The following is a 21650-nucleotide window of genomic DNA, read 5'->3' as shown; positions in this document are numbered from 1 at the left end:
TAATTGGATCCGCTGCATCGCGGCGCAGCCGCAATGAAAAGTAAACAAGCTCTACGTGCGGAGCTACGCTTTCGAATCCTCGACTATTTCATTACACCTTGATATTCATCCCGCCGGCGTTATGCAATGTATCTGTGTACTTTTTATAACGACAGCAGCACGCTAACGCGATTCCATTTCCTCCAATTATCCAGAGACGCGCGGCAGACTATCATCATCAACTACGGTTGTAATAGTTTTAAACAAAATATTCACCGACGGAATGACCGCGTCAAAGTCAGCCGTTTCATGTCGGAATCACTCTCGTCGTCGACGACGACGAGCAAGATGGGAATCGAAGATAAAGACGGTATGGTAGCGGCGAGAAATGCGCAGACGGAGAAGAACACTTCGCACTCTCGACGCAATAAAAACTTCCATGCTGAGCGATATTTATCGCTCTGTCCGACCCTTCTCGTGCTCGCTTCCCTCCGTCGCGACTCCGTTTTTACAGAATTTCACGGGACTTTTTGCTAGCTTCTCCACCTCTCCTTCCCCGTGAAGCGACTCTTCCGTTTCGTTCTTTTCCGTTACACCTTCGCCCGTGTCGTCTTTGTCCCCCTCGTTCTGACGCGCGCTAACATAACTCTCGCGCGGTTATCTCGGCGATATTTCTGTCGTCCCTGCAATTTTATCTACGGTCGCAAATCGGTTGTCGTACACGCGTCCGGACGAGCACGGCTGACGAACGAGCGATCAGCTGTTTAGGTGTCTTTCCACGCACTTCCAATATTCTAAGGTGCGTTCCACTAGTGCAGGCGCTCGCAACGCTCGCAAGTATCGCTTGTCCTTGTTTAACATTTGCTAAACAACAAAAGTGAAATGATTTCAAGAGCGTTGCAAGCTCCAAGTGAAACGCAGCCGTAGTAAGTATTGAAGGGCCCTTTACTTTCTGTAGAATTTAATGCTCGAGGGACGCGTTGGAATCGTTGTTGAACCTCAGCCCGACTGCAGATCATCCAATAAAGTCGTCGAGAACAATCTAACGTTTGATATACCGTTTAAATCTTCTCGAAGATACAAGGCGCGAAAAAGAAACGCGTATAAGGTCATATATTAAAAGACTACCGATTCAAGCAACGCGTGTCATAAATCAGTGTTGCTACAAGCGGGCAGCTATGCATTTTCAACGGATATGATTTTCTCGCTTCACGAGAGCCACGTCGAGCTCCACGGATCGTCCAGGATAACGTTTCCATTCACTGTCGTGGGGGCTCCCTCTCCTCCCCGACTTTTATGAACCCCGGCCGCCAGTTTTCACACGCGCAATAATCGCGCTCCATAAATCGCTCGCACGATGATCGCGGCGTTCAGCGCGAGTCGAAAACTTTTGGCAGCGCGTCGCAATAGCATAACATCATCTTGTCGGGACAGGAAGAGAAAAGGAGGACGAGTTTTATTATTGCGCTACGTATAGAGTTTTTTTGAGTCCTTCTCCCAAGGCGCTCGTTAGGAAACGGAGCCTCGTCCGATGTGCCGCCGCTCTCTTTCCCAAACGCGAATTCGTCTTTGTGCCGTTAAGGCAGGTTTGCCCGCGCCGCGATCGGACCAAAAAGTACCCAGAGGGGACCCACCGATGCCCACGTACAGCTTGCCGTATATTAACGATGACATTATGCTAACGATATCGATTTTCTTCGCAATCTATTCTATTCTAACATATCAAGTTTCAACTCACGATTAAGTCAGCCGAGAGAGGCCGAGCAGAATGGGAAATCGCAAATTGCCCCATGAGATTCGGGGACAGGTATAAGAGCCGCCTAGAAAATACTGCATTTTCTGCTTTGCTTCCCGCCAGCCGGTTAGCCAGCCGGCATCGTTAAATTCCACAGATATCGCTTCGCTCCTCGCGATATTATCCGATCCGGCTGATTCCTAGATAATAACCGGGAGGATTTTGCACGATATAACGCCGTTCGGCGTATCATGAATATTCATGAAAAATCCATGGATACGGTCACTGTTATATCGCGCGAACGAGATCGACACGAATGCAGATAACGCGCGCTCTCGGTCGCCTAGCTGCACACACACATACGTTTGTATTTTTTTTTTCCCTCGCTAATACGCGGGACGCCACAAGCTCGTGCATCCGATCGTCGTAAAATTGCTGGCGATATTTGTAAATTTTTTTTTATCCACAAAAAGAGCGAACGGATCGCGCGGCACACGCAAATTTGTATCCCATCGCTCGGATTTAATAAGATCGCTCCGAGCGATCGGGCCGACTCTCGTATTGGCCTCGCGCGGAGAGGGTTCCGTCTCTCTTGCCTCGAACGTTACTTTGAATTCGCTCGTCACGGGGCAAAAGCGATACGGCGCGATAGCGTCAGTGACGACCCACGCCTATAAGAAGCGTGATCAAGATCGGTTCGATTAATCGCTTACTCGATCGCCCGAGCCGCCAGATGATTCAGGAGCGCCCGCGTTCGCGCCCACGCGCGCGCGGCGCGAGTATAGGTAGTATGCGTGCCCCGCGCGAGTATCCCGTGTTACTTGCCCGAGAGAACAGACGACATTCCGTAATAAATTAATATGATAATCGATACCCGTCGCCGCGCTCCGCGTCGTCGAGCTCCGAGTTCTAATAACGACGAGCCGGAAATAAATCGAGTTCATGGCGCACCTGCGGAACATTGTCGCGGTGTATAGCGAGCGTTTTTTTTTCTTTTCGTTTTTTTTCTGCCCCTCCTCCTTTTTTACGTCGTGAAAAACCGCCGCACGGAAGCTGGCGGCTATTACGTAACCAATACGCAATTCAATCGCGCCGATTTACATTTATATTACTCTGGTCGCGGACAAAGATCACAAAAGCCGGCGCGGAGTGAAAGCCCGCGCGAAAGGTATATTTTCCGATGAACGAAAAAAAAGAGAGAAACGACAAATTTCGAAGCAACACGGGGTAAACAACGCGACGGGACACGTCTTCGCAATCGCGAATATATATATTCTACTGATTGCGCCCGGAATTTTCTTTGTTCTCACCCTTTCCTTTGCAGTTTGATTTATGTAATTCAATTTGATTTATATCTTATGGCGACTATTAAGATGAAAGATATCATTAATAATGTGGTAATATTAAAGCGGAAACGTTTACTCTACGCGAGGCATAATAACATTGTCGGAATATTGTGCAATTGTTTGATCGTTAACTAGATATTTGATAACCACATATTTGATATCTTTTATTACAATTGTCGAAATACATATCCGATGAGCGAACGAACCGATCATTCAGTTTCCCGTTTATTTTTATTTTTAACTGCTACTTTTGTACTTATTTACATCCACTAGCTATTTCCTATACTTATTTTTAGCGACTGTTTTTACCTACATAATAGCAAAATATCCGTATCATGATTATTCCCCAAACGAAGTAAATAGGCGTAGATAAAGTAAACGCAGTCCGCTTATCGTTATTGTTTCCTGCATTTCTTTCCATCGGCTTTAGCAAAATATATTCCGAGGTGAGGGAAGTATTTCCATAAAAAAAAAAAAAGGAAAAAAAACCGCCGCGAAGCTCCTACTCGCTCAGATAACGAATAATTTGCAAATGCGCGTTGCCGCGCTCGCACACGCCGGCGCAGAACTTTGCGTCCTCGCAAATATCTGGTGTTTATCTCGCGAATGGACACGGCGCGAGATATCTCTCTCTCTCTCTCTCTCTCTCTCACCTTTTTACTCGTAACACACACAAAAGTGAGTACTCCAAATAATTAACCACGCCCGAAAGAGCGCGCGCGCGGGCGCTCACACTTCGCTTTTGTGCGCGACACGGGAGACACAAAGAGAGAGAGAGAGAGAGAGAGAGAGAGAGAGAGAGAGAGGCGATCTCAAAGAGTCAAAAGGATTCAAAGCGCCGGCAGGTTCATCTGAAAGGACGACTCGCCGTATCGTATCAGGAAGCGCGCTTTATTTCCCGGCCATTTGCCTTCGACGTCGTGTCCCGTCTCGGGGCCACCGCGCCGCCGCGCCGCGCCGCGCTGCCCGTCGGGTTCAAAAGAGAGACGCGAAATCGAGATGCCAGCGATCGAGATTCAGGCGCGACCAGAGGGTCGTTACCGCCGTTGATTTTATTAATGAAGAAATATCCCCGGGGCGATTCTGCTGAAAATTACCCGGGCGTATCTCGAGCGTTCCCGAGGCTCCGAGGAAGGGAAGTTTCCGAGCGAACGCCTCGGCTTCGTTACCATGAGACAGTAATTAATTATTTGCTCGGAGAAGTACGGCTTATTTTCGCAACGCGAATCTCTAAACTGTGAAGCGACGGTTCATTATCGCCCCTACAAAAATGGAGAAGATATACGTTTTATAGCGAACGATTCGCGTTGAGACGCTGAGGCCAACATGGCAAGCTTTATAAACTGACTCAAAACATCGACTGAATAGTGTAATACTTTAATTTGTGTCGTCATAAATTAGTAGAAAACATAAAAAAAAAACGGAATAGGGTCGAGGAATCTCGATGTAAATCAGATCATATTTTTTTCCTTTTTTTTTAAAATACGAGACTCACCTATAAGCGAGGCTCCAATTAGTATCGCTAATAAGAAACGATATGCTTAAAATATTGCCTCGGTTGAAAAACATCCGCCGCCGACCGCGCGTAAACGCGTTATTTTTACGCGGCAGCCTCGTTAACCGTAACGCGCGGCACGCTCGTGTGCGATAAGCATTGTTATCGCGAATACGTCGACAAGGACGAGGAGCCGCTCCGCTGAATTCCATTTTCCGTCGAAAGAGAGATCCTCCCGATGGAAACTCGCTCGTCATTATTCTCGCGGTTAAGCCGAGGGGGCCAATTATCGCCCGTAACAACGACGGCGAGACGCACGCAATCTCTGGCGGAATAACTCGTTAACGATTCTCGCGCGAATGACTTTCGTTAGGAGAGATCCGCGGGGAAGGAAGGGTCGCAGTTTTCGCGGGGATGCCCAGTCGAGCCGCGGAATGCCCGCGAAAGAATCCCACGGGTAAGAAGCCACCCTTCACCCCCTCCCCCTCCCCGTTGCTGCGGGAGCTCGCGCGCACACACGCCTTATAATATAATCCCGGTACGTGCACGAAATTCCCGTTGAAAATAACGTCTCATTTCATGTCGGGCGCCCCCAGCAGCTTTCGCGTAATAACATGCAATTTCACCCCGTATCCTCCCGTCCGATCGAATTCTCGCTCTCTTTCTCTCTCTTTCTCTCTTTTTTTCCCTTTCGATCGCAAAAGGCGCCTGGGTAAGTGTACCCAGGCGAAAAATATGCGGCCTAAGAGAATGTAAGTAGAAATTCATTCCAGGAAATTGAATTCCCGCTTCACGAAGAGTTCGATGTTGAAGTCGAAGGATTGACAGTCGCGAGCTGTTTGCCATCTTTATGATACGGTTCTTTTGAAGATCATTTCTAACTCATAGTCTACAGTATTACGGTCTCGAGAGGGAGTATCGTTTAAACACCGGCGAGAATTAATCGGCGTTGGTGGTAGAATCGGTACTGAGATCTACCCCAAATTCCCGAAGCGCGCGGAGGCAACGGAGGCGGACGGATATACCAGCTCGTCCGGGATGCGGAGCTACCGCAGAGAGCGGAGGAATCACACTGTGTCTGTGTCGGAGGCGAGAGGAGACTACGGAGGGAACGAAACGCGGCGACGAGGAGGAAGATTGATCGCGGTGAAGCTGCATCTGCTACGATGAACTAGACAGAGAGAAAGAGAAAGAGAGACAGAGAGAGAGAGAGAGAGAGAGAGAGAGAGAGAGAGGGAGGAGAAAAGAGGGAGAAGGAGAGAGACAGTGATAGAGAAACGACAGGAGAGAGCGACGGAGAGGCCCTTCGGGAGAGGCTCCGCCTTCAGCTGGCGTGTGCATTTGCGCAAGATGGCGCCGGTCGGTCGGTGTGTGCCGCGGTTGCACACATTTTGCACACCGGAGCAACGCGCGCGAACCGGCCACGTTCGTCGTGCCGCTCCGGCCCGGAGCAACACCGGATCCTCTTCTCCTTCATCGTCGTCGTCATCGTCATCGCCGACGACGACGACGACGACGACGACGACGAGGATACGGGATCGCGCACGGCGGAGAAGGGAGAGGAGCGCATAGCGAGGAAGGGACAAGACCTAACTTATAAAAGAGATAGAGAGCGAAAGACAGGGAGACAAAGAGAGAGAGAGAGAGAGAGAGAAAAGAGAGCCTCCCGCGTGGCCCCGCAATTACGTATGCACCTCTCTCAGACCCCGCGGGCTTCGCGGTTGGCTGCGCTTCCTTCCTGTCTGTGCCGCAACCACTGTGTATTATGCATCCCGCTCTCCGTGCGCGTCCGCCTATCTTGTTTATTTATTTTTTTCCTCTTTTAGCATCACTTCTCGCTGTCCCATCTCTCCCTCCCCCTCCAACCCCCGCTCTCTCTCTCTCTCTTCTCCGACTCTGTTTTTCTGTCTCTCGCTAAACGTACGTGGTACCGTCGGAAATCGTCGGAGGGAAATATTCCCGGCTTTGTGGCGTCAAGCGCGCGTGAAAGCGTCTAGCGAATATAGGAATACGACTCGGTTTTGTTAGCAATCCCAAGTTAAACGATTATGCAAGTCTTTGTGCATTGTCTCTATATACGTATTTATATTACACTTATTCGCAGATACTGAAGTCTTATTCTCCAAAAACAGAAATTTTTATATATTTACAAATTAAGTCTTTTGGATTGAATTAGCATCATTAATGGTGATTAAGATCGTACTCTTTGAAGCACTGGACGTTCATTGGCTGTCGACATTTTTCCGCCCTACTCATCAGCGGCTGTCAAAACTCGGGACGCGCCCGAACGAGGCTCGGATTTTCCGGCGCGGTCGCATCCGCGCGCGAGCGACGGAAATCAAAGGCGGCCGTCCGCCAAGTCATAAACGATTTCAGTCGGCTGGCAGGGAGAGAAATCGCCGATGCCCCCGACAGGAGCGGCCAGAAGTCGCAAGAAATTCCGCGCTTTTTCCACGTCGTCTCGACGTACAATCGTACAGCAGATTTGATTCTGATTAGGGCCGCCGTTTTTTCGTGGCCACGAGCTAACAGAGGGCCGAGTATGATCCATGCACGTCGGCACGAATCAGGGATATCGCCTTCCAAGGGCCTCAAGATCTGGCCCGGCTGTATCGTGTTTCCTCCACGGTCTCCTCACGCACTTTTTGGCCTTTTGGCCTTCCCTCTCGTTCCTCTCATCCGTGCCTTCTCGTCAACGGTCCTCCGTCTCTTTTCTCTTTCTCTCTCTCTCTCTCTCTCCCTCTCTCCTGTCATTCTCTCTTTTCGCTTCATCCCTCTTGTTTTGAATTTTCCTTAGCACGTCGAGGAGCCTCGAATGAAACACTCGCCTCGTCCTCCTTCATCTTCTTTTCCTTTTTTTCTTCCTTGCCTCCTACTTCTCTTCTCCTTACTTCTTTCGTCCTTACGTCTTCTGTATCTTACACCTACATTTCTCTACCTATACGCTATGCTTTTTCATGCTTGGCCAACAGCGAGGAACCGCAGGAGCTATCGAGATTACGTACATCTAGAGTGTACACACTATCGGCCTAGCGTGCCTCCCCACGAAACGACTCTCTTTTTCTCTTTGCGTGACGCCGTAAAATCTTTTCTCGCGTGGAATTTCTTAAGAACATGGAGTTAGAAACATAGAGGGACGATGCTTGTTATTGGCCAGAATTATACATGGAGTAACAGAAAATTTCGCTTAAGATTTATAAATGCTACTGAGTAACGTATTCAAAGTAAAACTGACGCGACAGCCAAAGAACAGATATTAAACTCGACTAAAATAATTGAAGCATTTTCTCTCGAGGAGATGTTATTAGCTTTTTGTTTCATTCCCAACCGTTTTGGTGGTCACTATATGAATTCGTTGAGCAATTATTACATGAAATAAGTAGCAAATAAAATTGTCAAAATTTGCAAAAAAAAAGTATGTTTTTTGTCATTTCCGAAATTGCTAATACAATCTTTTTTGAGACATCCTGTACGGTGGACTTCACCTATTCCCTTTTCCCTATTTAAATTATATTTTTTATCTTTTCCCCTGATGTGTAACTGTCAAGTGCGTTGCTTCTTACATTATTCCCCCCCCCCTAGGATGACTTCCTTTTTATGGACAACTAATCACACGTTTCCTGCGTTTACGCTTCTGCTTTATTCACGCCGTCCGTCTCGCCGGTGCCACACTGATCGTCCTTGCTTCTTGCCGCGCGCGCCGTCTCACTGCTTCGCGCTGTCATTCACGCGCTAGAGAAGTGGCAAGGGTTGCGCTTGCCAAATGGAAAGTCATTCGCCGGGGCTCGCGAGAATCGAGAGGACGTATAGGCGACACGAGCGGAATTAAGTGTGCGGGACGCGCACGAGAAAAGACCGCGCCGGGCACGTGGGTAATACAACACGCACTTGCGTGCTCGAAAGTATACACGCCTCGAGGGCGCCTCGAGGGCGCCTTCTGTGTCGCCTGCATTCGGGGCACACTCGAGATGGATTAGCGCCGCGCTAAGAAACTGTCCCAATGGCATGTTACGGCTGTCACTCCGCCGGGGCCTCCCAGTGGTACAATGTCACGCGCCTATCAGCCGTGGTAGAAATTTAATTATCGAGGCAGGTATCTAGCCGGGCGGAAGGGAGGGGAGGAGAGGAGCGAAATGGCGATGCATCAGGGGAGACATTCGATGGCGCTGATAGCCTCGGAGACGCCTCGTTAATTAAATATAGAAATTCTAATTAATGAGTAGTGCTCGCAGAGAGAGAGAGAGAGAGAGGGAGAGAGAGGTGACTGTTCGACGGTCGTTGACCTGACCGCATCGCGAAACACGCGAGAAGCAGCCGGCAGCGGGGTATATATGCTCTTATCATTGTAGATTCGTTTTTTCTATAAAAGGATTCTCGCCTCTTTTACAAGATCTTAGCGCTCTATTCGATTTATATTGTATCGGTTTTTCTTTCTCGTAATACTTAATGCACGAAGGAAGCGCGGGTCTTCGCGACAAACCGTACTGCCGCAATCGGGAGCCTCTATCGTGCACGCGTCGGGAATCGCTGAGGCGGATTTCAATCGATAACGCTACAAAGTGGCTCGAAGATTATACGTATTATCCTCTTAATAGCCGCACGGTATTCGCCGCTAAAAAAAAAGAGAGGTAAGACCCTCTTCTCTCGAGAGTCCTCGCTTCTTTTGATTTCGACCTCGCTAAGTTGCTTCAAAGGAAATGTTAGCGAGCGGTCGGTCGTTGAACCGCGACGACAGCTTCTTGGAGAGGAAATTCGCGAAGAAAGCGAAAGAAAGAGAGAGAGAGAGAGAAGATGTAAGCGATTAAAAGAAGGAGAGAGAGAACGACGTGTGTACTTACTGTGGGCGTAGTGGGCCGCAGCTGCGGGGTGATGCGCCGTCGGTCCGGTGTGAGGGTAGTAACCCCTGTAATCGTTGCCGACCACTCCGGCCACCCCGGCACCCCCCGAAGGCGGCTCCAGCCTGGGCGTCTCATACCACGTCCTAGCACTCGACTCGCTGCTCATGTCCATCGTGTCCAACGGGATCTTGGTGCGTCGCGATCGCTCGCCGAGGAACGAGCAGGTGGAGGAGTAACAGCGGGAAGAGGAGGCGCGCGAGGGGGGAGGAAAGAGAGGGAGCGGAGTACAGAGAGAAGAGAGAACGGGCGGGCAGGTCCGGGAGGAAGATTAGGAGTACTGCCAAAAGCGCCTCTCTTCCTTTTCCGTCGTCCTCGCGACGCCCAGTGGGATCATAGGTAATCTTGGTCTGATTTGCTGAGCGAAAGAAACCTCTTCCTGGCCTCCGTCCTGCAAAACACAATCGAATGGCACGGATTAGTTCAGTTTGCTCCTGATCGCTCGGTCGTTGATCTCGATTGCTTATCCCTTCCCGTTTTTGGTTAATCCTTCTATTGCGCGTGAAAAAGAACGTATAGGTACGAGATAATCAATGAACTATACGAAGCGTTATATTTAAGAAGTCTGAACACACGCGAAATTACTTTACGCTCTCTTTAGGAATAAATTATAACAATCGGACGCGCGTCGTTTTGACATCGATTTATACGACACAATTACTCTAAAGCAGTGAATACCATCCGTACACGAGATGCACGAGATATATTATATGCAAACGTGGAATGAAGTTAATTGGAGTGCTTAGTCGAACGCGATCCACGCGAGCCGCGCCGCGCGCGGTGGGAAAATTCCGACTTTATTAGCAATAAATAATTCCGCGATTTGCACGGCCTCGTTAAAACGGCTAGACACACGTGCGCATGCCGCGGCGGTGTTAATTAATTATATCACTCGCGGGAGAGCGAGCGGGGTGATATACGCGCGACCGAGCTGACTTAATAAGACGCTGTCAAATCCGAAAATTATTATTACGATATATTAATTAATAGATCGAACGTAGCCCGATCTCGCACCACCGCGTCGGGGAGGGAGGGAGACAACGTCTCGGGCGCGGGGTGTCTCTCGACACGTCATTTCAATAAAGCCGTCCGCTCGGGCGACTTTCTCGGATTCTGGGCGCGATCGTGTAACCGCGATACACGAATGTGGGTACGGGATAATGAACAACTTTGTAACGTGCACGACGACAAGCTACGCCCGTCCGCATCGCATCGCACCGCGCTGCGCCGCCGGCCGTGCCGTGCCGTGCCGTGCCGTACCGCACCGGTTTACGTTGCGTATCCTTACCGGCTTGCCGATATCGCCCTTGTCGCGTAAAAGGAAGAACGGCGTGTCATGAACCGGGCGGACACGCACGCAGTAAATTAATACCGAAACACGAGACGCTTCAATGATTCTTTCATCGCGCACACAAGCTGCATAATGCGCCGCCTGTTTTGAGACGTCTTTTCCACCTCTTTTTTTCGCTCTTTCTCTCTCTCTTTCGTTTCTACCGCGAATCGAGCGCGAAAACCAACAAGACGGTGAGATGATTCGCGAACGATCGAAACGAAGCGCCATTCTCTCGCTTCATCCGGCACGAAGGCAACTGGAGAAAAGATAACTGCATCCGACGACGTTTTTATTTCACTTTGTAAACTGTATGACATCAAAACGTGAATAACTGAACAGACCAAGAATTTTTCACGATTCTATATAAGTAACAAAATATCTGGAGCAATATTCTATTACTTTGATTTATACGCAGAATGTAAATATTTAGAGGTATCAAAACTGATATACAGATTTTTAGATTCGTTTCCGTCAGATGTTACACTCAAGCCTTTCCGATCAAAACGCTGAATTTCTTTCTTACGTTAAGAAAAGAATTTTAATAGAAATTCTTTCGTTCAATATTGTAGATTCGATAAAGACGGAGGAAATGCACGAAAAATAGACTTACCCCGAATGGTTGAATTTAGCGTAACGCGTCGAATTTCGATAATCGATCAGCGTGATCTACAGTAATTAGGTCCTGATCAGCGCTTTAGTGCGAAACATACTGAGTATCAACGATCGACGATCAAATACTCGAAATGATTTATCAATCAGCTTATGGGCGATCAAGGTCGATGACGCAACCGGGACAGGTCGGTTTAATCGCCCAATCCAGATAGAGGTGCGCGAGAGGAAAAGGGACGACGAAAAGAGTGTGACGGCCCGCGAGAAAAGATGGAGAGAAGGCGGGCGGGATTCTTATCGAGAGAAAGACAGAGAGAGAGGGAGAGAGAGGGGCACGTTTTCGGAAATATTAGATATCTATCTCTGAATCTTAGAAATCGTAAAGTTCCGCCGGTGAATTTTTATTGTCGCGAGAACTAAAAAACACGCCCCGCGTGTGCGCGTATACGCGGCTCTCCGGCGAAAAAATATCCTTCTCGAGAAACCGGTTACGCCAGTCAACAGGTTTCATTTTCAGTCGCAAAATAGTGAATCTTACGATGCGCAAAAAGAACGACGACGATAGTGATAGTAACTGTTTCGACAAATTCGGACGTGACATTACATTTCTTTCCTTCTTCCTTTTTGACTTTGCACTAAAAATCACTCTCGCCCGGAGCAAATAAAGCACTCGAAAACAAAGCGCGATAAGATATACACGAAAAAGCGTGTAGCATCGATAAGGATTGATATCGCACAGGAATGTGACACGCATATCCGATTAATTTTGATAGCTGAGCTCGAGATTCTGTCTCGTTATTATTAATATATTATATCATATACAATACATATATAAAATATACATATATGTATATGTACATATGTATATACATATATATATATATATATATATATATATATATATATATATTTTGCAAATGTATTTCATGCGTTCACGAAAAGAACAATTTTGTTGAAAGGTCTAAAAATTTTGCTAAATACAGATCTGAAAATAATTTTTGTTCAATAATCAAAATAATTTGTTGGTTAAAATAAAATAAAAGTAAAATAAAAGTTAAAAATGATAGGCATTGCTATAAAACATTTTGATATTCTAGCAATCATTTTGACTTTCCAACAAAATTATTTTGATTATTGAACAAAAATTATTTTCTAATCTGGATCCAGTAAACTTGTTCTTTCCGTGTTAGATAATATTATCAGCTATGCTAATGATTACAATATGCATAACACGAACGTAACCCAATATTTCTCTCATTAGTCCAGATACTTTTTATGAATATATTTAGTATAATTTAATATTAATAATGAGTAATATACTAATCACGCAGTTCATTAATTAAGCGAGACCAAAAAATATTGACGTACCAAATTGTCGCCCAATTTAGGCAGTTATCGCCAAAAACGTCGGAAAGATAATCGCGGACTCGATCGATCATAGATATAACTAAATTTGGACAGATCAATCAAACCGTATCATCCGACACGATCGCAAGACGAACGAGCGATTACTTTTCAGAGATATCTCACGATCGGAATAATATTTTTTTGGCAATATAAATCACACGAGAGAGAAAGAGAGCGCCGCGCACTTTATTTTTATCGCATCCATATAGCGGTCGTTTTAACTCATTAAGCATGGTCGAATATTTACCACTGGGAACATATGAATATTTTCATACTTTTAAATAATTACTATTACAAAACTCGTAATAATATACTATGCAGAACTTGTTCTAAAGGAAATTATTAATAAAAAAACTCATTTCTTCATGTTAATTTCTTGTTTTCTGCTTTCTTTCTCCCGTTCTGCTCTTTCTTGACAGGTAAAATTTGACAGTTTGTTAAATTTTTTAAATCTTGTTATTGTTATCGAAAATTAGAACGCGAAGGAAGTTGTCTAATCTATTAAGAGATACTCGGCTCTAGATAATCGAAATCAGACACTTGACCGATATGCACTTTCGATCACACGTACGGATCGTGAGTTGGGTTTTTCGATAATCGCGATAACGATTGAAAATCCCGGGCTAGATAATCAAACACGAAAATATCGTAGACTTTAACCGCGAGCGCGAGTGATTGCGACACTCGACGCGGTACGTGAAAGCGAAGGACAGGTTGTAAAAAAAATACTCGGATCCTTCACGTGAGGCATAAGACGACAAGACGATAAACGGTTACTTCCTAGATCTCGGTATCGTTTATATATATCGTGAATATTACATGCGGTGACCGTGAGGAGAACAGGTTCGAGTAAATTGGAGCACGTCCGTTGAACCGCCGAAGAAATAATTACAGCTGATAAGCGTTATACTATTCATATACTATTGCGATAAAGATGATCTCATCGATCGTAATAGCATGTCGATGTAACGAGTTTTCACCGGTGCGAATGGACTTTCCTCGCGGTATATCGCGATTTATTGTACACGTCTCAATTGTAACGCCAATAATTAAACGCGGGAAAAATTAACCTTCCCGCCACGCCGCATTAATCAAAAGTGCGTTTTGATCGTACGTTTTTCTGCCTGCACGGCTCTATATCTGATACGCCATAAATATCGCATCCGATATTTTTCGCGTAACTAACAGGGCAACGAGAAGCGGGGCGTTTTTTCAGAATTTCGCCCGCGATTATAACGGACCGCGGGATTCGATTTCGCTTCTGTCTCAAATCAATTGTACTTTCGTCAAATCCGGTGCGATCTAGTGGATCTTATCTACTCCGGGTTACATCACTGTGTCCACTCTTCGACGAAACTCCATCGGCGTGAACTCCTCGATCACGTATCACATCGCTAATCTTATCGAAATTCGTTAATCTCCTCAAAGTGTCCGGCGGCGGCGTCAACGTCGTGACAGGCTTCGGTACTCGGAAATACACACATACATATGTATACGTATAGCGTCGAAATTTCGACGGAGATTTCGAAGACTGGAGAGAGCAATTGGAGCCGACGATGGCAAAGATATACTATTTCCTCCATATGTGTGAATAAAACATAATAGAATATAACGACACAATCCGTCGGTTTTGTCAGTTTCAGCACCTTCGGAGTAGAGTGGAGTAGAACACTATAATCTGTCCTTGTTCAAGATCACAAGGAGCAAATGCATTTACATTTTTGAACGCGCGTTCCTATCTTATTCCCTTTACTTTCAAAATGTAGAATGGCATTGGTCGTTCCTGCGTCAAGGCATCGAACTATTTTAGCGTAGGAAAGTATGGCGGTTCTTAGCTATACCGCTTGAAAATTTGATGAAATCACGTTACGTAATACGCTTAAACATATTCGATTCTACTGCGTCGAACATGGAACGGCAACGCGCCTCATAATTTTCCACGAGATGCTTTAGCGTTTCGTTCACTGTGACATGTCTGGTACATACGTATACCGATCGCGTTCACCGCAAGGCGGCTTGATAACTTGATAGGAACCCAAAACGAATACTATGTATTTCGTTCGCGCGCCGTCGGGGGATGAAGAATAATGGAATCATCGGCCCGTGACACGCACTGTCACGGCCGTGGAAAATAAGAGGAGAGACGTCATCGACGCGCTTGCTTCGGCGAGCGCAAGTTCGAAAAGCGGACCTCTGATCGGCCGGAGCCCGCGGCCCGACGGAACGGGAACGAAACAATCGGGATCGCGAGAGACTTGGATCGCCGAGAGACAGTAACGCGATACGCCCCCGTGGCCCGAGAAAAGGGGGAAAAAAACTTAAGTTTCAAAGCTCGAAGGGACATTGGCCGACGGTGCACGGAAAAAACAATTTTGCTGAATCCAGATCTGAAAATAATTTTTGTTCAATAATCAAAATTATTTTGTGCGAAAGTCAAAATGATTGCTAGAATATCAAAACGTTTTGTAGCAATACTTATCAGTTTTAAAAATTATTTTGACGATTCAATAAAAAATTATTTTCAGATCTGTTTTTAGCAAAATTTTTAGATCTTTCAACAAAATCATTCTTTCCGTGTGGCCAATTCGTTCGTTTACCGAGCGTCGCACAGGAAGTTGAATTTTAAGGATGTTTTCTTGGGCGAAAGGATTCGCGGTGTGCAAGCAAAAAAAAAGGCGAGACCAATTTCGACGCATTTCGCGACAATTTTGCGATGCAAGAGTAGCACATATCGATTTTTGTGTACTTCTTGACTCCTCAGAATAAATAAAGTGATATATCATAAATATTTTTAATAGGACAGACAAGAGATGAACGGAGCAATGACGGCCGAATGCCGTGGTGCGATGAAGATACCTTCGCGATAAAATTAGTGAGATCTATCAAATTTTATGGAGACGGATAAGCCAGGATTCAAATAAGTTGGAAGTATAAGTACATTTAATGCTTCACAATTTCTCTCATGTTGCGTTTACGTAGACAAATGCCCGAGACAGAAAACCTTGCAGAAAACGCGAAGGGTTAATATTACCGTGTGGCTGCTACCCAAGGATTAATATTACCGTCTTCGCATTTTTCTATTTTCGAGTTAGAACAGTAGCCGAGTTATACTAGCCAAGCGCTTCATGTAATACTTGTCTTATACCGCCGGCCTGTCTGTCACACCTGCAGATCGCCAATTATACGCGAACCGCCATCTGATGTTTTCCCCTTTTCCGATGTCTCTTATTCGCTCTTTTTTCCGCAGAAAAGAAGATATATTAACACAAGGTGGTATAGTAAACAGGAAAGCGAATTCCATTTAGGTATGAAAGTGCAAACGATATCGAAGTCGTATAATCGCGATCATATATGTATATATTTAATTACTAAATGTCTTTTTAATGTTTTATATAAATTTCTTTAGTTGAAAAATTTAATATAATTTCGATGAGAGAAAATATAATATTGTGTTTTACGCCAATTGTTACATTTACAGAAATTATTTTTATGTATCTGTAACAAAATCTAAAATATATAATTAAAACTGTATAATATTTTTAAGTATTTACTGTTAATGATTAGAAAATGATTTTAATACCAGAATGTTTAATTTCGTAAAGTTACCAACAACAATTAAGTTACTTAGAACAGATTAAGAAAAGACAGCTTTCGAAATACTAACAATAAAATTAAGAAAGTTCTTATGATGTGATAATCAATCAATTGTAATAAATTTTCGTAACACTATAAATTTTATTAATACTAGTGCTATAATGTTAGTTGCAATCAGAGTTTGCAAGCTCACGAAATAATTTCCATGACAGAAATTTTTTAGAAATAGGAGTAGTAGCAAGTTTCTTCGGATTATATATACCTAACAAAGTTTTGGATTACTACCAGCTAAGTATAGCGAGGTATCGTTTGCTGGAAGAAGACACTTTTCTTATTCACGTAATAAAATACGTCATTTCAGCTCAGATCGAGAGAGAAAGAAAGAGGAAGATAAAAAATAATTTATTTTGAATGATAAGATTCATATCACATTAATAAACGCTTTGCTGTTAACAGTTATTCGCTCATTCGTTATTCGATATAAATTGTTCAAACTGTAAGCACAATTTGCAATAACTCAACAGTATCGTAAACGTATAAAACATGTTTTACATATCGAGGGATTGTAAAATATTCGTGTTTAATGGCAAGCGACGAATATTTTGAAAGAAAAAAATTATCGACAGACAATCTTCGATTTTATATGTGTAATTTTAAACCCTACAGCTACATAATCATTTATTTATTACCTCAGCCACAGTGAAAATTGTAGGTACATTCGGATTTTACAGGTTTTTCAGTAATTATTTGTAATTGTGATTAACAATCCCCGAAAATTTTTGCTTTCTTTCAAATTCCTTACAAATGATGATGGTTTCGCTACAGGTAACAAGAGCTCTGAAATAGTTTCCCCATTGCCGTTAAGCACAAAATAGGAACAGGATCAAGAACCTGTGCAAGTGGAACCTTAGCGGTTTAGGCTTAACTGTAACCATTAGATGCATTAGTCATTTCAACAAGGAACTAGTCCGTAAATAACGCTTATATATTGTTAAAGCTGAAGAGGACAATCGTCAAGAGATATTAATTTGACATTTTTGCTGAGCATATAAAGTGTGTTGCGACGGGGTGTCGAAAAAGGGTCCACTTGCACGTATTATTCTAACCTACTGACCGGTATCTACCTGCCGTCGGAATTCTGACTATTCAGCTTTCGTCTAAGTTCTCGATTCGCTTCATTCTCAACTTGTCTGGTTTTTCGTGGACCAAAAAATTATGTAATCATCTGTAAAAGATGTAGGTCATAGATTGAAGACAGAAAGTTATACCATCGATAATAGATAATAAATAAATCAACTTAATCGCAATCGAGCATTTGTGAGAAAATTGACTAGATCACTCAACTGTATGACTCGCCGGATTGTGTTCACCACTTTAATATTTTCTAATACCTCCCTAAACGGGTCAGAAGAATTTTTAACGTGCTGAATCATTCAGGTTGCTCTATTTATTTTTATTAGAGCAGACGTCCTATTTATTTTTATTATAGGTCTTCTATTTATTATAGTCATATAGGATTTGAAATGTATTTTGGAGCAGTTAAGCGTGATCTTGATGTCAATATTTGGGAATATCGAGAATTTAGTCATGTTGTCTAATAAAAAATCTGTCACTGAATAACATGTGACGTGACAGTCACTGCTCACAGGGCAAATCTCAATGACAAATAAGGAAAACACAACGATTTATTAGCACTGTATTGTATATTGATAAAATCACGATACTTTATTCGCGTATAGGCGATGTAAACTTTATTTTATCTTTATTTTACTTTATTTTATCAACCTAATTACGCATGAAGCACATTTAAAATATTCAGAAACGAAAGTAAGATTTAGTTATACAATGCAAATTGCTTTCCTTCCATATCCTCATCATTCGAAATGAAATGTCACATTGCTCGCGACGATTTAACTTTCGCAGATTTAAGGGCAAGTCAAATACCAAATATTTACGCTAATCACGCGTTACAATTGTAACGGATTGGTAACGCTTTGCGTCAAAGATTGGAAAAGTAACTCGGCAGGATGGGTTTTGTAAAGGCCAAGCCAGTAAGCAATCGCGAGATATTTGCGCTGCGCTAGTACGGCGTGGTGCCCCCCCGTCGCGAAACATTCAACGCGGATAATCAAGCCACTACGATCGTGGACGCTGTCTGCCCTTACCTTATCTCCCGGCGGCAATCCCCGGTTGAGATAACAGGACGACTAGTTTGTTGTCGGTTCCGCGGATGTAGTCGCGACGGAGGAGAGGGGGAATATCGTTATCACTAAGTTAGCACCAACACACTGCACCGTACATCACACACACAGCACATTGTAGCGTTTCATGGAGTTTTACTCGACACGGGCGAGTGAGTAAGTGGGTGGGTAGGTGGAGGGAGGGGGGACGCAAGCAGATTGATCGGAGCGATTGACTTTCGCTGATTCCTCTGCTTTTCCACTCTTCTTCTGCCTGCGGACGTTGTCTCCTGGAGAACGAAGATCCCGATACCCGACAACGTTCTCTCACTGTACGAGGTAAAACTTTGGCGCGCAAAACTCGCCGTACTTCTGCCTTCCGCCACAAAATTTGCCCCTAGTCCATCCTCCTCCCTGTCTTCTTCGTCACGTTCGTCTTATCGAGTAGACAAAGTGCGGCTGTGAAGTCTGTTTCGGGATTTTTCCTTCTTTTTTTTTTTCAAAAAACGCACGCACGCGCGCGCGAACTCGACTCGATGCGACTGTCGTGGCACCCGGCGCGAAACTAAGCGCATGAAAACACTGCGCTGCACGGAGCCCCCACGTTCCCGCGTGTTCGGCAATGCTCGTTCATGTTCGGTACCGTTCGGCCAATCCTGGCGCCGCCTTCAGTCAGAGTCCAACCTACCAGAGGGGCGTAACTACTCTCTTTCCCCACCATTGCTCCAACGGAGAAGTGCACTGTGTTCACCCGCATGCACTTATGCCCGTGGCCGTACCGTACCTCCACCGATGATGTTATTGCCGCTGCTGTCAACGCCGTTGACGAGAATATGCGAGAGAACGACGAAAGGACAAGTGTCTCGCGCTTTCATAAAATTAGTAGCGTAATATAATAACGGATAATGAGATGGATACGAATTCGAATACCGTCGAGAGTCAGTGAAGGGACTTGTACAGAAACGATCGATGATGTTATTGAAATTTTTAGGCTGTTACACCGTCGTGGTACAGATTTCTATTGGCCAACTGAATATTCATGAGAGAAGGCGGTACCCGCTTAGCTTAGGCGTAATTTCTTTCGAGCATCGAGCTTGCTTCGGTCATTTATTTTGTCGATATCGGTTTATGAAGGAAAATAAATAGTTATAAATAGTCTACGATGTAAATATTTCTTGAGAGTGCCTTCAGTTGGGGGGAAAAAATGTACAAACGAGTCATACAACTTGCACCGATTATTGAAGTCAATTCATAAATGAGGAATGTACACGTGATATACACGTGAACAAGCGATTTGTTTGCTTTTAACGGAAATAATTTACGAGTTGGGAAATAGCTGGGTCTCCTCTACCTAGCAACAGTATCGAAGTGAAGTGTTCAGAATGCGATTCGGAATGTCCATAGCGGGAGGCCCGCGCGCGAGCGGAAAATTCAATGTTCCCAGGCGGATTTAATGCAGTCCTCACCGATTGGCAGATACCGCGGCTCAACAGTGCCAAATCGTTCCATCAGGACGCGCATGCACGATACATTTCTATAGTCTACTTTGAATATATTGCATCGAACGGCAACGCGAGCGGTGCTATTTACGTCGACAATTTATCAACGCACCAGCCAATCGAAAATCTAACGTATCATCGTAGTGCAATGACGAATGAAATTATCGCAGATAATTTTTAATCTTTCTCGCAAACCTTTTGAACTGGTAGACTAATCGATTGGTAGACTAATCGATCAAATTTCACATTGTGGCTTAATATAAATATCTTTACATTTTGTTTATTACTCAAAATCTTACATTTTCTTTAATATTTTTATCGAGTAAAAATTAATTGTAAATTAATCAACCAATCAACAAAAAAGCAGAGGAACGTTTTAAGTAATATGTTACATTCGAATCTGTTACATCAAGTAACATTTTGGAGGGACCCGCTCTCGGCTCGTTTACGCGCTTCTTGACAGATAGGGAATCGGGCCGATCGCGTAAAACTCGGTTATCTAGATCGCAGCACGAGCCGGCGAGATGCTGAATAATTCCGTCGGATCAACGCGGCGCGAGGTGGCTGGGAATCCCCGATGTGGTTCCCGTGATGAAAGAGAGACGCGCGCCTTCTCCACGCGATCGGCCGATCCGAATTTAGATCGGATCGAGGAAAACGAGAGCCCGAACGCGCGAGCCACGTGCCCCGCGCGCGAAGATTACCGGCTAGATACGTACACACTCGCGTATACGCACAATACACGCATGGCATTCACATGCACATGCCTCGCCTGTTACATTGCGTATACGACACGTAACTCGTGCGCGCGCGAACGAACGAGCGAGCGGGCCGTCGATCTTGATGCCGGCGGCCTATCTAGATGAGATACCGCGATTAAGATACACACGCCCTCCGAAATCCGAAGTTTGAAATCCGAGCGAGATGCGACGACGGCGACGACGACGACGACAACGACGACGACCGTGTTACAGGTTGCCCCAGGTCGTGCGATCCGATAGCGCGGCCGAGACTTTCTGGCCTGCCCGCTGTTCTCGCACCGTTTTTACGTTAATTGTAGCCGGATACCGGCAATCTTCTTGTTTACATCGCATGCTCAATGTTAGGTGCATTTTGTGTGACTCCAAGCTTTTCTGAGACACGGTATGTTACAGATACATAATCGTTACAATACGCGATACGTGATCGAAAATTCGGGCTGTCGATTTCTGCTATTATAAGATTCTATAAATTAATTGATCTTAGATTGGATAATATTGAATTTTTTAATGATGTAAGTTTACTCACTCAATACTGTTGATAAATATTAATTTCTTAATTGTCTTATATGTAAAGAATATAATAAACTCTATAGAAAAAATCAATAGAAAATTTATACACTTCTTAAAATGAAAATTATAAGATAAGACAATGGAAAATGTTCTTCGTAACTGATGAAGAACATTTGTTATTATTAGGACGGAATCATGCAATAAATGTCAACATAGAATGCCTATGTAAGATAAAAAGAATTTAGTAGGTATCAGACAAATTACAATTTAAGTGACGTAATCATTCGATTCAATCTCTTGGACAATG

The 21650-nt window shown here is 44.6% G+C and overlaps 1 protein-coding gene across 1 annotated transcript in view; it reads right to left on the bottom strand.

Annotated features, from left to right (window-relative positions):
- Positions 1-19134, bottom strand: part of LOC105448769 (GATA-binding factor C-like) — a 79284-nt gene extending 60150 nt beyond the window's left edge. The window contains exons 1-2 of the mRNA XM_011687513.1: positions 18559-19134; positions 9394-9841 (exon numbers count right to left, since the gene is read on the bottom strand). Coding sequence (XP_011685815.1) covers positions 9394-9565 — 172 coding nt within the window. The 5' untranslated portion in view covers positions 9566-9841; positions 18559-19134. The remainder of the gene's footprint in view (positions 1-9393; positions 9842-18558) is intronic.
- Positions 19135-21650: the final 2516 nt, after the last annotated feature.

This window comes from Wasmannia auropunctata, unplaced genomic scaffold (assembly GCF_000956235.1).
Source record: "Wasmannia auropunctata unplaced genomic scaffold, wasmannia.A_1.0 LD336078.1, whole genome shotgun sequence".
Lineage (NCBI taxonomy): Eukaryota > Metazoa > Arthropoda > Insecta > Hymenoptera > Formicidae > Wasmannia > Wasmannia auropunctata.
Note: the sequence above shows the minus strand (reverse complement) of the source record. Positions and strands in the feature narration are given on the sequence as shown.